The 15,428-nt window shown below is 53.9% G+C and overlaps 1 protein-coding gene across 3 annotated transcripts in view; it reads right to left on the bottom strand.

Annotated features, from left to right (window-relative positions):
• RHBDL3 (rhomboid like 3) overlaps positions 1-15,027 on the bottom strand; it is a 55,880-nt gene extending 40,853 nt beyond the window's left edge. For 2 of the 3 annotated variants that reach the window (XM_060395233.1, XM_027975282.3), the window contains exons 1-2: positions 14,835-15,027; positions 13,223-13,246 (exon numbers count right to left, since the gene is read on the bottom strand). In XM_060395233.1, the coding sequence (XP_060251216.1) occupies positions 13,223-13,246; positions 14,835-14,939 (129 nt within the window). In that variant the 5' untranslated portion in view covers positions 14,940-15,027. The remainder of the gene's footprint in view (positions 1-13,222; positions 13,247-14,834) is intronic. The other variant, XM_015098507.4, reaches the window with a different exon arrangement.
• Between the last annotated feature and the right edge of the window lie 401 nt (positions 15,028-15,428).

Here is a 15,428-nt window from a genome sequence, read left to right on the forward strand (position 1 = left end):
TATCCCCGTCTCCCGCCCTGGGCCCCCTCCTGGCTTACTTACAACCTCGGCTGTGCAAAGTGTCCAACTCTTTGTGACCCCATGGGCTGTAGCCCGCCAGGCTCCTCTGTTCATGGAATTTTCCAGGCAAGAATACTGGAGTGGGTTGCCATAGGGGATCTTCCTGACCCAGGGATTGAACCTGCGTCTCCCACATTGTGGGCCGATTCTTTACCATCTCAGCCACTGTGGAAAGAACCCACCACATTTTCTCTGAGGGTTCCTCCCCTCCTCTGGGGCAAGGAGCTGGGGAAGAGTTCTGAAAAGAACCCCACCCTCAGCTGCTGTGCCATCTTGGGCAAAGCATTAGCCACACTGCCTGGATTTCTCTATCCATCATGTGGGAGGAACTCTCCCCTCTTGGAGGGAAGTAAGGGGGTCTGTCCCCAGCCCTGCACACATAAACACACCGTATGCAGATGACAGCCGGGGAAAGAGAAATTCACAATCAGCGTGGAGTGGCTGATCTTCAGTTCTGCATCCTTGCTCGGTCAAAGGGCTGATGCGAAACTTGGACTCAGGATGAGGCAGCTACATGGTAGGGGCAGGGGTGGGGGGGTGGGGGTTGAGGTCTGTGCTGCACGAGGGACCTGGTGACACTAGGGAGACAGGCAGCAGGTCAGGAGATTGTTAGCTCACAGTCCAGGGGAGCTGAAAAGGAACCTCAGTGGTTTTCAAGCTGCTCTGCAGAGTTCTAGGAGTTGGGGGGACCTCTGAGGCCCAGAGAGGTGAGGAAGGGTTTGCTGAACAGCCCCCTCTGCCTCCTCAGCCAGAGAGGCCCCATCTGAGTTTGTTTGTTTCTATTATTTGCACTGCGCAGCTTGCGGGATCTTAGTTCCCCAGCCAGGGATCAAACCCATGCCCTCTGCCTCGGGGACTTGGAGTCTTAACCACTGAACCGCCAGGGAAGTTCCTGAGTTGTCTTCTCTGTTGGCCTTCTGCAGACTCCTTGGTTGAACAGCAACGCAATAGTACCTGCATATGCAGGGCCTGCCAAGCACCAGGCGCTACCTCGTGGAAACCTCAGGTCACCCTATGTCCTGGTTTGTCTGCGACAGTCCTGGTTTACACCTATTGTCTCAGCATGCTTCAGAAGGAATTGGGTGAGCAGGCAACGGAGATGACAGGATGATTTATTTATTTATTACAGCTTATTCATTTGGCTGCGTCCCGTCTCCACTGTGGCACGTGGGAACCTCACTGCTGTCTGCTGGCTCTCCAGTTGCAGGGCTGCCCACCAGCTCAGTCGCCCCAAGGCCTGCGGGGTCTGAGTTCCTCGACCAGGGATCAAACCTGCATCCGCTGCATCGGCAGGTGGATGCTTAGCCACTGGACCCCCAGGGGAGTCCCTCAGCATGGTTATTAACAGCACCCCTTTCACTCTCAAAACGGTCCCAGGTTGGATATAAATTATGTGGTCCCCCCATTTAAACCTTACAACCGTCCTACGAGGGAGGTGCTATTTTATCCGGGAGAAGGACGAGGCATCCAGAACAGAGCTGCCCAGGTTTGAAGAGCTGGTAACGGGGCAGGTGGCCTCACATCCAGGTGGAGGGGCCAGAGCCTACACTCTCCCAGTTTCAGAGGCTGCAGCATCCTGAAGGGTTCGAGAGACCCCAATTCAGTCTTCTCATTCATTCATTCAACAAATACTTGCCGAGGATCAACTATGTGTGGGTATCATGCTTGTATTATGGACAGGGAAACAGGTGCAGGGAGCAAAAGGATCTAGTTCAAGGTCACAGAGCAAGTCAGTGGTCAAGATGGAAATAGTTCAGGGTTCCTCCAGGGGGGCTGGCTGGTGCAGCTTTGCTCTTCCTTGTTTTTCTCTGTCCTGTTCTGGCATTTGAAATATAACTGGCTCAGTGTTTCCCAGTGTGTGTTTCATGAAACACCAGGCCCAAGGTGGTGCATGTAATAAGGGTCTTGTGGTCCTATAAGTTTGGGAAATGCTTGGGACTTCCCTGGCGGTCCAATGGTTAAGACTCCATGCTTTCAAGGCGGGGGGCACAGGTTTGCTCCCTAGTCAGGGAACTAAGGGGCTTCCCAGGTGGCACTAGTGGTAAAGAACTTGCCTGCCAAGGCAGGAGATGGAAGAGACGCAGGCTGATCCCTGGATTGGGAAGATCCCTGGAGGAGAGCACAGCACCCAACTCCAGTATTCTTGCCTGGAGAATCCCATGGACAGAGGAGCTTAGCAGGCTACGGTCCATAGGGTCGTAAAGAGTTGGACACGACTGAAGCCACTTAGCACACAAACACACACACAGGGAACTAAGAGGCCATATGCCACGCAAGGTGGCCAAGAAATAAAGTTAAAAAAAAAATTTATGGGAAACCCTTCTGGAAAGCATGATGCATAAAACCATATAAACAGTTCTTCAAGATCTTATAAGTGGAGAAACCTGTCTTAATTATTCAGTCCAGCATTTTCTAAACTTATTGGATCTTTGATCATAATATTTTTTCACAGCAACACTCCATGCAACACATTTTGGGGAAAATGCATGAATCCATAATAGAGTTGCTTTTCCCTTCTATGAAACCAGGCCCTTTTGTCGGTTTCCAATCACCCTTTCACCCCTATCTCATGAATGGCAGGCCCTCAAGGCAGCTGACACTGTCCGATGTCCTCCAGCAAAGTTAGAAATCTCCCCCATCCTGGTCCCAGGCAGAGGGCTGAAGAGGGTGCCAGACCCTGGGAGAGAAAGAGGAAGTGATGGGCCTAATGGGCCGCTGAGCTGAGATCTGCCTGCTCAGCACCCAGGACAGCGGCGCCACTTCCCTCCCTGCCGCAGGGCCGAGAGCCCAGCCAAGCTTCAGCAGCAGCAAGGCATCGGAAAAAGAGGAAGGAACACATCTACCGGATGGCTCATATATATGTGTGATCCAGGCTCCTCTGTCCATGGGATTCTCCAGGCAAGAATGCCAGAGACGGCTGCCATGCCCTCCTCCAGGGAATCTTCCCGACCCAGGGATGGAACACTCGCCTCTAATGTCTCTTGCGCTGGTTCTTTACCACTAGCATCACCTGGGAAGCCCCACCTAGAGAGCCATCCTGGTACAGACCTCTCAGACCCAGAAGGTTAGGACCTAGAATCTAAGGGAGGCTTCCATCTCGGGCCCCACTGTCCTGTTTACCGAGACAAAAGGATCCCTGGGAAAGGACCACACAGTGTGAGTGCTGGAGCAGGGGAGGGTGCAGACAGCCACCCCTCCCCACTCAGGGGGTTATCACAGCTCTTCTGCTGGCTGCTTGCACCATTACCCGGCTTCTGGGCTGAGCAGAATTAACGAGGCTGCCCTGGGGTTTCGGGCTCAGCAGAGTTGTCCCCACTCAGCAGCTACAGCCCACCAGGGAACTCTGGTCCATTCATGGATATTTACAACCCCATAAATTAGGTCCAGGCCTGCAGCTGCCGAGGTCAGGAGGCGAGGTTATGGGAGTAGCAGCTTTCCCTAGCACTTCTGCCTTGCAAATGAGGATGCTAATTCGCCCCGTAGAGAAAACCACCTCACACCATCCCCTCAGTCTTTTCCCAATAATTTCATGGTTTTGTTTTTTTCCTGGCTGCCCCATACAGCTTGTGGGATTTTAGTTCCCTGACTAGGGACTGAACCTGGGTCCTAGGCAGTGAAAGAGGAGTTCTAACCACGCTAACCATTCCTAATCAGGGAATTCCTCTGACCACTTTTATTCTCACATCAATCCTAGAGTATAAGTGTGGTTAGTCCCATTTAACAGATATGGAAACTGAGGCACACCAAGATGAATGATCTGCCCAGGAGCACTTCAGTGAGTAGAACAGGGTACCCCTCTGGCCTGCTTTAAAGCAGCTGAAGTTAGGAGTGGATTTATGAAGACCTCAAGTCTCCCTTGGAGAGACCAGTTTTTAAAAGCCTGGTTCCGACCTCTCCTGCCCTCCAGTCTCCCCACCTGGAGGCATGAGGGGCGCTCGGCTCCCCTGGGGTGTAGCCAGGCATCTGACGGTGAGTGAACCTTCCACAATTCTAGAATTCCCAGTTATATTATTTCTGTCTTTCCAGCTGCCAGCCCAGGGCTCCATCCCTCCCAAGGGGTTTTCCCCAGAAGCTCTAGGCCAGACTCCTGAACATCACCCCCTATTAGTCGAAGAGCTGATCCCCCGGATCTGAGGCTGGCAGGCTGATTAGGAGGCTGGAACACATTCCCTCAAGCAGAGAAGCTGGGGACATTCTGGCCTGGATCCAGGCTGAGCTGCTGGGCAGCTGGTCTATTTCCAGAAAACCATCCGGCCTTCTCTCTCAATACCTGGGCTGTGAGGGGAAGATGAGCTCCCAGACCCCCCGCCCGCCGGGGTGCAGAAACGGGGGTCAGGTGGTGTGAGGGCCACCTCTTCCCTCCAGGCCCTGCCCATCTCCACCCTGAAAGAGAGTCTCCTGGAGGACCCCGCTTCTCCCCTTCAGGAGCCCTCTCCCCTTCAGGAGCCCCCTCCCCACAGAAGGCCTTGGAGGTGCACAGGCCCCGGGGGGCAGCTGGGATTCAGGCTGGTCCCTTGGGTCCCAGAAGCAGACAGAACGCCTGTGCTGACTCATCCAGGCCCTGTCGTCACGGCTGCTGGGGGACTGAGGCCAAGTCACAGCCGTAAAGGCAGGGGGGCCGTTGGCAGGGAGAGGTGGGAGTGGGTTTGAGTGGGGAGGGGGTCTTACACGTTCCCCACCCCACCCACTTCAGCCTAAACCCATTTCCTCCTGCTGTTTCTCTTGGAAACCACCAACGGGTCCCGCTGGATGCAGGGAAGAGGGAAGTGGGATGCAGACCTCTGACCAGGAGCAGGGTGGGCAGGATGCAGGGTCACCAGGCTCCCTCGCCCCCTGTGGCCCTCAGCCCCGATGCTGAAGCCACCCAGGAGCCTTGTGTACACACACAAACCCCTCTGCAGAGGGTCCTCATTTGCTTTTTGTCTTGGGCCCCACCCCCACCCCCCAGGCCTCAGTTTCCTCCTCTGTAAAGAGGGGACTGCACCACTCACCTCCCAGGGTTACGAGAGCAAAATGAGACGACCTGTGTGCACACAGATGCTCAGCGTTTGCTCTCTCAAAGGAATACTTTCCAACTCAAACCTGTGCTGTCCTTTTAAAAAAGGTGATGGGAGACTTCCCCGGTGGTCCAGGGGTTAAGATCACGCTTCCACTGCAGATCCCTGGCTGGGGAACTAAGGTTTTGCCTGCCATGTGGGGTGGCCAAAAAAAATAATAAATGCTATAAATAAATTTAAAAAGCTGGTGGAGGACTTCCCTGGTGGTCCAGGGGTTGAGAATCCACCTGCCAATGCAGGGGACACGGATCGGATCCCTGGTCTGAGAAGATTCCACATGCTGAGATGCAGCTAAGCCCACGTGCCGCAACTATGGAGACTGATCTAGAGTCCGTGTTCTGCAACGAGAGAATCCACTGTGGTGAGGAGCCCGAGCACCATGACTAGAGAAAGCCCAAGCACAGCAATGAAGACCCAGTGAAGCCATAAAGAAATAACTTTTCAAAATAAATAAATAAAAAAGCCGGTGGAACAAGGCTGGCCAAGTTGTCCACAGCTCCAGACACTCATCAGCTCATTTCCGTAACACAAAACAGGACCCTGTGCCCAGGTTCACCAGGAACTGTCAAATGGGAACCCTGGGTAGAGAAGGCCTGCCCTGGGCTCCGATCACCTGGTGCCTGAAGCCTCGTTCTCGCCACAGACTATCCCACAGCCAGTGAGAGAGGGAAAAACGCTTTGGCATCCAGCCCCCGCCAGCCCCCACCCCTGGCAGTCTCTTTCCAAAAACTTCTCTCTGTGGAAAGTTCAGAGAGAACATGGTTTTCCTGCTCCTGACCTGAAGAAGTCAGCTTGATAAGCTGGAAGGAACCCCAGCATGGGGATTTGGACACTTTGATTCAAGACCTAGAACTAACACTCAGAGGTAATTTTGAAAATGGTGTCAATTTCTCCAAATTCCAGTAACATGGTAACAACCACGTGTGTTTATCAGGGACTCACTACACACCGCCACGTGCTGTGCACCCAGCATCTCATCAGGCCCCGAAAGAGCCCTGAGGGCAGGTAGCTGACAGATGAGAAAACTGAGGCTTCGAGACATCACCCAGCTGGCCCCTTGTCACGTAGCAAGCAAAGAGAAGCAGAACTGGGACTCAAGCCAGACTCCGTGTCCTCGCCTGTCCCTTAGTCACTTGGGGGTGCCGAGGAAGCAGCCAGACGTCTGCATGGCCCGGTGGCAGGAACACAGGTCAGAGAGAGAGAAAGCAGAGCTGGGCTCTTGTCTCAGTCTGATACTTCAGCACCAAGTGACCTCCGAAGGTCACAGACTTCTGTTTTCTCATTTGCAAAATGAGCAGACTGGACAAGATGCTTCCATTGACCTCCTGATAAGCTGAGGTCCTCAAGGTGGCCGTAGCCCCAGAGGCGCCGACCGGGGCGAGGTGGCCCACAGCCAGGGCTAGCGCCCGGAGAGGACATCAGAGCCAGAGACGGCGTGGGCAGGGATGTAGCTGGACCTGTTCGCTCCCACACGTGTATGCCTATTCCGTGTCAGGCAGGCAGCCGGGCAGCACACCACCTCAGCTCCCTCAGCCTCACTGCTCAACTGCTATCCAGTGCCTTTCTGGGAGTTAGGGATAAAAGGGTTAATGCAGCATGGCTGCTGGGGTCCCTGGGGGCAGGGGAGGGGAGCGCCTTTGTGGTGGAGGAGAATTCAGACTCTAGGGACCTGGACACCATCTGATAAGGGGCTGGAGGTACAGAGCCCAGGCAAGGCAACCCCTCTCTGCTGGCTAATCCTGTGTCCCCAGGGGCGCCGCCAAGGCCCCCGAGTCTGGAGCACGTGTTTTCTCTGCGGCTCTTCACTAATCCATACAGCAGTCTCATCTGCACCTCTTTTCAGCTCCCAGAACCGTCTTAATCCAGCCAGCAGGAGTGTAAATGAGGTAGGTTTTAGGGTCAGGCTCAGAGAAGACCACAGGCTGAGGGTAAGGGGGACTGGGTAGAGGAGATACTTGGGGAAAGCAAGCAGAAAACTCCTCTGAGCACACAAGTGGCTCTGTCTCAAGAGTTGGGGCTGGGAAGGAGGTGGTCTAGAGGCAGAGACCTTCCCTATGGAGACATGGATCTCAGAAATGACTCTGGGCTTATTCTAGCAAATTCTGATTCCCCATCAAAAAACAGCTGTCAAAGGTAACTATGGCTTAAGACTTCATGCTTCCACCGCAGGGGGCGTGGGTTCAATCGCTGGTCAGGGAACTAAGATCGTGCATGCTACTCAGCACGGCCAAAAACAAAACAGGAAAACCCAGACAAACAAAAACATCAATCAATACCCATTGGGTATCAGATATTATTAACAGAGTTTCCACTTCCATTCAACTCCCACAATCATCCCTAGACTTAAAGATTATCCTCTCCATTTCAGAGATAAAGAAATTGAGGCTCAGAGCACTAATGTCACTTTGACCCCAATCACAGTCCTGGGCTTGAACCCAGGACTATTTGCCCCACATACAGGGTTTTCTCCAGCAGCCCACCCAAGCAGCCTCTTGTTGTGGTTGTAACATGTTTATAATTTTGGAGGGAGAGTCAAGATTTGTCTGCTTCCCTTCTGGGAGATTGGCAAAGTTAGGGGTCTCTTCTTGGAGACTGAAAAATGCATGTTCCCAGTGGGAAGGGGAAAACGGGAAACATGATCGAATTCCTTCTAATTCTCCCTTTTCTTTCTCACATGCTTGAGCTTGGAAAGCAACTGTGCTCTGTTGACTTAACAGAACTCTGCTCCAAACCGTTTCGCTCATTAAACATTTGGAGATCTTGGAGGCACTTGTATGTGTGAATGTGGCAATGGTTTTCCAACCCCAGAAGCCTTTTATGAGTTAGCAGACTCCAGTCCTATGTCTGCCATGGACCTGCTGCTTGACCTTGGGTCCTTGAGGGTACCTCCCTGGAGTCCAGGAAGGACTGGGAGACTATCAAAGCATAACCTGAAAAAGAGAAGCTTGGAGGAAACCTATGGAAGAAATGTAAAGCAATAACTAAAGGGTACTGGGAAAAATTGTAAATATCAGGGGAATAGATCAGAAATAAAAAATAAACCCCACCATGTATATTAATAAAAACTTACCAAATGATAAAATTTCTCACTATATAAAGGAAGGCTTTCTTAATAAGTGATGCTGGTATAATTGGATAGGAATTAGATCTGGAGGGAGTAAAGAGAGGATTTTTTTTTTAATCAGAGAAAAAGAAGTAGGAAATAGAAGCATCTATTTATGAGATCCTAATGGGGCAGGAGAGGGGGACGACAGAGGATGGGATGGCTGGACGGCATCACGGACTCGATGGACGTGAGTCTAAGTGAACTCCGGGAGTTGGTGATGGACAGGGAGGCCTGGCGTGCTGCAATTCATGGGGTCGCAAAGAGTCAGACACGACTGAGTGACTGAACTGAATTGAACTGAATGGCAGTAAGCAAAGAGGAACTAAAGAGCCTCTTAATGAAGGTCAAAGAGGAGAGTGAAAAAGCTGTCTTAAAACTCAACATTCAAAAAACTAAGATCATGGTATCCAATCCCATCACTTCATGGCAAATAGATGCGGAAAAATGGAAACAGTGACAGACTTTATTTTCTTGGGCTCCAAAATCACTGCAGATGGTGACTGCAGCCATGAAATTAAAAGACACTTCCTCCATGGAAGAAAAGCTATGACAGACCTAGACAGCATATTAAAAAGCAGAGACGTCACTTTGTCGACAAAGGTCCGTATAGTCAAAGCTATGGTTTTTCCAGTAGTCATGTATGGATGCGAAAGCTAAACCATAATGAAGGCTGAGCGCCCAAGAATTGATGCTTTCAAACTGTGGTGCTATTTGAATCAGTTCTAATGAGGTGGATGAAACTGGAGCCTATTATACAGAGTGAAGTCAGAAAGAAAAACACCAATACAGTATATTAACGCACATATATGGAATTTAGAAAGACAGTAATGATGACCCTATATGCAAGACAGCAAAAGAGACACAGATGTAAAGAACAGACTTTTGGCCTCTGTGGGAGAAGGTGAGGGTGGGATGATTTGGGAGAATAGCATTGAAACATGTATATCATCATATGTGAAATAGACCGCCAGTCCAGGTTTGATGCATGAGACAGGGTGCTCAGGGCTGGTGCACTGGGATGACCCTGAGGGATGGGATGGGAGGGAGGTGGGAGGGGGTTCAGGATGAGGAACACATGTATAACCATGGCTGATTCATGTCAACGTATGGCAAAAACCACTACAATACTGTAAAGTAATTAGCCTCCAATTAAAATAAATAAATCAATTAAAAAAAAAAAAAACAACTGTGGTGCTGGAGAAGACTCTGAGAGTCCCTTGGAGAGCAAGGAGATCAAACCAGTCATCCTAAAGGAAATCAACCCTGAATATTCATTGGAAGGACTGATGCTGAAGGCAAAACTCCAATACTTTGGCCACCTGATGTAAAGAACCAACTCACTGGAAAAGACCCTGATGCTAGGAAAGATTGAGGGCAGGAAGAGAAGGAGGTGACAGAGGATGAGATGGTTGGATGGCATCACCAACTCAACGGATGTGAGTTTGAGCAAGCTCCAGGAGATAGTGAAGGACAGGGAAGCGTGGTGTGCTGCAGTCCATGGAGTTGCAATGAGTCAGACACAATTGAGCAACTGAACAACAAAAACAATTTATGAGATCTGAAGAGGGATGGAAAGTGTCTCAGCTCTGAAGCCACATAAGGAATCATGAAGGAAAAGCCCAATAGATTGAACTGCAGAAAAAGAAGACATTTTTACCATTATTTTACACCATAACAACAGGTTAATATTTAAACTTTAAGATCCAGTATTTAGGAAAACCATTCCGATTCCAAGGCTATGAAAAGATCATTTCCTCAATGAGAAGTTCAAACAGGAAACAAACACCTGGAATATCTGGGAGTTGAAGTGATGATTTTCAGGCTTCCTACCAGTTATAACTTCTGGGATCCACAGAGAAGTATAGGGGAAGGGATGAGGTTGGGTGGCGTGTTGCACTCTTGCTTGAACAGACCAGACAAACACCCAGGATGCCAGTGGGGACCAGCTGAGAAAACTTCCATGGGGCTGGAGTCACCTGTTTTCTTCACCTCCAACTCCCCAGAAGGCATTCTGGTGGAGGGGTATCCACATAGGATCAAAAGGCCAAGGTCATGGTTTCTAGCCCTTGGCTCCAATCAGTATTATGTTGGGTGAAAACCACTCTACATGCTGAAGAACCAGACAGCACAGAGAGACTGCTCAAAAACCATCCCTAACACTGGAAAAAGGTTCCAGCAGATCCCAGTTTGAAACCAGGTGATCGCTGGTATCCCCTTGACCCAGGAAAGGAAGGCGGACTGACTGGGGCCAGCCTCCTTATCCCATGACCTCAGAAAGGTGAATTCCAGGGCCACATTAGCCGGCAGAGATTCTGACAAGTGTCAGGAGAATCCCACCCCATTCAGCACAGGTTGACCCATCAGGGCTATTCCTGTAAGAAATTGTGGGGAGGGTACCTGTAACCCCCAGCCAAATATTCCTTCCTGACTGCACCAAGTTCACCATCACCAAATCCTGCCTTTAAATAGGCCCAGAGGAAGAGTCAGAGAGGATAAGACCCCCCAGCTCTCCTGGGGCCCTTCTGAAGTTGTACGACCATTTATGAAGCCTCACACCTGCTCTGCATTCAGCCCTATCGGGGATGGTCCAAGGGGAGCTGCACAAAAGAGGCGGGAGAGATGCAGAGGGATGGATATCTGCCAGAGGTTGGGCCCCCTGCTCACGAGCAGCTCTCCTCAAACACAAAGCGCCGATAGGAAGGAAGACAACAGAAACAGGCTTCTAAAGCCGTATGAGGGCTGGGGAGCGAACATAAGGCAGAACTCATGGCGATAGGAAAAAAAAACTGTCCAGTGTAAGCTTGGGGAGTTTCTTTCCTAGAAGTGTGTCTGTCCAGAATGGTTTCTGGGTGGGCCTTCCCAGAAGCAGGGGGATGAGCTCTGTGACACTCGGGATCTCCCTCCAGTGGGAAAAATTGGATTTCGTAGACCACCCACTGCTATCAGGTGCCATGCATTTTCTCTGCTCCCTCAAGTTCCAAATTCTTCCTCCTAAAAATTTCCCTCCATTCGTCCAAATCATTCCTTTCACAGTGTAAACACACAGGCAGGGACTGGCGAAGGAAATTAATCAAATGAGAAAGACACAGACAGAGGGGAAAAAAGAACGATACACTTTGTTCTAGGTTTCGATTCTAAATCTGGCAGGAGGTGTGAAGGGTTGGCAGCTTGCTGGTCGTGGCATCGGTGACAGCAGGCGGCTCCCTCCTGCCTCAGGGCGTCAGGCCAGCAGCTGCTGTGCTCTTAGGAGCCCGAGGGGGAGTCAGTCTACCCGAGCAGGACCGGAGGGGTGGGAAGCTCCCCACATCAGTCAGGCCTTGTGTTAAGATGATGACACCCCCAAATCTCCACTCCAGGCCCACCCTGTCTTTCAAGCTGAATTCCATGTTTTTTCTTTAAGATTTTTTGGATGCAGACCATTTTTAAAGTCTTTATTGAATTGGCTACAATGTTGCTCTGTTTCATGTTTTGATTTTTGGGGGGCCTGGAGGCATGTGGGATCTTCGCTTCCTACCCACACTGGAAGGCGAAGTCTTAACCACTGGACTGCCAGGGAAGTCCCCTGAACTCTGTTTTCAGTCCCACTCAGCATCTGCATTTAGCTGACTCAAACTGAACTGGTCTGAAATCAAAGTTGTCAGTTTTATGAACCCTTCTTTTCCTGCTCCTCTCAGGTTCGGAACCTCGATGTTGTACATGTGGTCTGACTCACCCGTTCGGATCTGTCTTGGATCTCCCTTGCAGCTGCGGCATCTTTAGCTGCAGCACGGACCTCTTAGTTGTGGCATGTGGGACCTAGTTTCCCAACCAGGGATCAAACCCAGGTCCCCTCCATCGGGAGTGCAGAGTCCTAGCCACTGGACCACCAGGGAAGACCCAAATCTACATTTAGAATCTCAAAGTAATACATGTGGTTCACCTCATCTATTCTCCCATCACCATGTCCTTCTTCCTTTCCATTCCCACTTTTCCAAGTCAAGGTGCTTGTCTCCATGCATTGCTGCAGGCTCCTAGCCAGCTTCTCATCTCTACTCCACTCTCACAGAGCATCTTCCCAAAGTACCCCCTGGATCTTATAACAAACTTGCCGAAAGTACTTTGAAAGGCTTCCCCTGCATTCAACGGGATGAGGTCTGGTGCAGGCTACTTTTTCAGCTTTATCTGCCTCTCCAACCCAACACCTTTCCTCTGACCCGACCAGACTGGTGTCTTAAAGTTGCACACACCTCATGGCAGAATCGTCTTCAGCCCAGGGCACCATGCTCGCTGTTCCCCCACACCCGGAGAAGCTTGTGACACAGGGAGGGAGAAGGAAACACACAAGAGCACGCAAAAGCAGTTCCCAGCAAAGAAGAGAATCATTTCCCTGCAGAAGATCAAGTGCTGGTCTGCCTGTTCCAAAGCCAATGCGGGCACTTCCAACTCCACCTCCCACACTCCGACTTGAGTGTTGCAAACAATCACATCCTGTTTTCCGTCTATAGCTCCCCCGTCCCTGAGGTAAAATCATGAGTGGTCAGCTTTCAAATAGGGCTCATATTTGAGTCACCCACCAAGGATGGCAGAGATCTGACCTCAGAGACGGCCATGGATCTGTGATGGTGGAGGGAGAAAAAAAAAAGGGGGGCGTGGGAGGGGGGATGTTCACCTAAGCCCTTCCCCCACCTCCCCAGCCCAAACGGGCTATCCCCCTGGCACACAGAAAACATACATCCAGGGCTCTCAATGCGTATTATCGGATTTCTCCCTGGTATAAAGCTGGTTCCCGTGAAGTGGTGTTGGGAGGAGGAGGCAGGGAAGGATCTCTTAAGGGAGCCCCCCCCCCCACCTCCTCTTGAAACCTGGAGAGCAGTACCATTCAGACCCAGAGCTGCCTTAGGCCACACCCCCACTCCCACGTCACCGTCTCAGGAGTGCAGAGCTGGGGAAGCCCACGCAGGCAGGGAGACTGCGGGGAGGGCTGGCAGGAAGGGGAGGGGGCATTTAACTGCTCACCTACCTGATCAAACAGGACTTTCCAGTGCTGGTAGAGAAAGAGCCATGCAGGAGAGGAGGAAGAGGAGAGAAAGAAAGAAACACACTTATCACCAAGGCCTCTGCAGCCCCCTGCTGTTTCTGACCTAGCCTCCCAGCTGCGGGCCCAGGCTCAGGGACCCGAGGCCAGGGACCCCTGGGAAGAGTTTCCCAAATGAGTCTACACCTAGCAAAGGTGGGAAAACTCAGACTGGGGAGGGAGAGCATGCCTCATTCTGGGACACGCAGGAGGGGACATGAGCAGAGCAAGGGTGATTCTCAACATTCCTTAAAAAAAAAAAAAAAAAAAAAGCGTGCCATTCTGTCCAAGGGCCTCTAATAACTTCTGCCGCTTAGCTCCTATCTCGGCGTCTACTCCCAGGCCTGGGAATGCATGCTCGGATGCTTCTCCGGCAATTCCATCAGACCCGCTGCAGCAGTCTCCACCTGCTGGGGATCAAAGACCCCCTATCCGAAAACACATCCGGGCATAAGCATTAAGGTTTGGCCTCTACTTGGGAGGAGGGGATTCCCGCATGCTCTGAAACCCACCCCTGTCTCTTTGCAGGCTGAGCCTAAGTGAGGAGCCCCTGAGTCAGCCAAAGCGATGGGACCAGAAGCAACAGAGGGGGTTTAAGCACAAGAGCCAGAGGGGATACAACCCTATTCAGACTTCCCCGCTGAGGCTGGGTAGACGGGGGGGGGGGGGGGGGGGGGGGGGGGAAGGGGAGCGGGCTTCACTTCCCGGTCCCCAGCCTGAGAGGTCAGGGGCAGGGCGGAGCGTCTGCCCAGTTTTTCACCTCTGCGGAGCAGGTTAACCTGGGGAGGGAGAAGCTTAAGAAACTCCAGTTCCCAGGACTCCCCGCTGCCAGCTTTGCCCATGGCTCCCAGGACCGGAGGGGGGTGGGGGGAGACTCCGGCAGCAGATGGCAGGGAAGCCCTGTGGGGCAGCCCCTCCCTATCCTCGCCCAGGGGACCGTCGCTGGCACCGACGCGGTCTGGGACTCCTAAGCCCCCCTCTGGGAGCGAAAGCTCTCCTGGCACTCCTGTGCGTCCTCCAGCCGGGCTCGGGGCCAGGGGCTAGCTAGAATTTCGATCAGGGTCTTGGACAGGGCAGGTGCCGGGCCGGGGCTCGTCAGCGAGCGGAGAAAGGGTCGCCAGGGCGGTCTGCGCCGCCGGCTTCCAGGGACTCTGCGGCGCCCGCTCCTTCCCCGGCTCCGAGAGCCCGCAGGTCGCGAGTGGGAGGGGAGGGGAGCTACCGCTGTGACGCGGCCGCCTCTGCGGGAAAACGCCGTGTCCCGGGCACTGCACCAGCCGCGGGGAGGGGGCTCGGCGGCCGGCGGGTCCCCGGCGCAGCGGCGGGCGCTGCGCTCCGCCGGGAAGCCCCGGGAGCCCGAGCAGGGGATGGCGCGCGCGCGTTTCGGGGAGACCGGTTCCCTCCGCCCCCTCCAGCCCGCGGGGACCCGGCCAATCCCGGGCGCTCCCGCGTCACCTTGAAACCTCCCAGTTACCCCGCGGGGGGCGAGTCGGGGGCCGCGGTCCCCACCGCGGCCCCCGCCCCCCAGAAAGTTTGCCCGGGCGGGGGAGGGGGCACTCACGTCCTCCGCCGGCGGCCGCTCCTCGGCCTCGGGCTCCAGCTCCTCGATGCGCTCCGCCTCGGCGCAGGCGGCCACCGCGGGGCCCGGGCTGGGGTGCTCGCCCATGCCGGGGCGGCGTCCGGGGCCCGGCGCGGCGGCGGGGCTCGTCCCGGGGCGCCTGGCTAACTTTGCGCCGCGGCGGCCGCGCCGCTCTGGGCTGCCCGTGCGCGCCGCGCCGCCTCCGCCCCCGCCCCCATGGTCCCGGCCCCCGCGCCGCCGCCTCGCGACCCCGGGACGCCAGGCCCTCCGCCGCAAACTTCTCGGCGCCCGCGGCCCCGCCGGCCTCCGCCTCCACCCCGGCCCCAAGGCCCGGCTCCGAGGCGAGGGCGCCCTTGGGCCGGCCCCGGCCCCGCGGCTCCCCGCGCGCTCCCTCCTCGCTTCCCGCGGCCCCGCTCTGCGCCCGAGTCTCCTCCTCCCCGCGGACTCCTCGGGGGCGGTGCGCAGGCGGGGGCGGGGCTGCTCCCGGGACCGCCGCCCCCCACCCGCCACCCCCGGGCGCCACCGCCCGGGCCAAGCCGGTCAGAGCGCCCCGGCCCGGGGAGGAGGAGGGCTGCG

This window comes from Ovis aries, chromosome 11 (assembly GCF_016772045.2).
Source record: "Ovis aries strain OAR_USU_Benz2616 breed Rambouillet chromosome 11, ARS-UI_Ramb_v3.0, whole genome shotgun sequence".
In the NCBI taxonomy this organism is placed as follows: domain Eukaryota; kingdom Metazoa; phylum Chordata; class Mammalia; order Artiodactyla; family Bovidae; genus Ovis; species Ovis aries.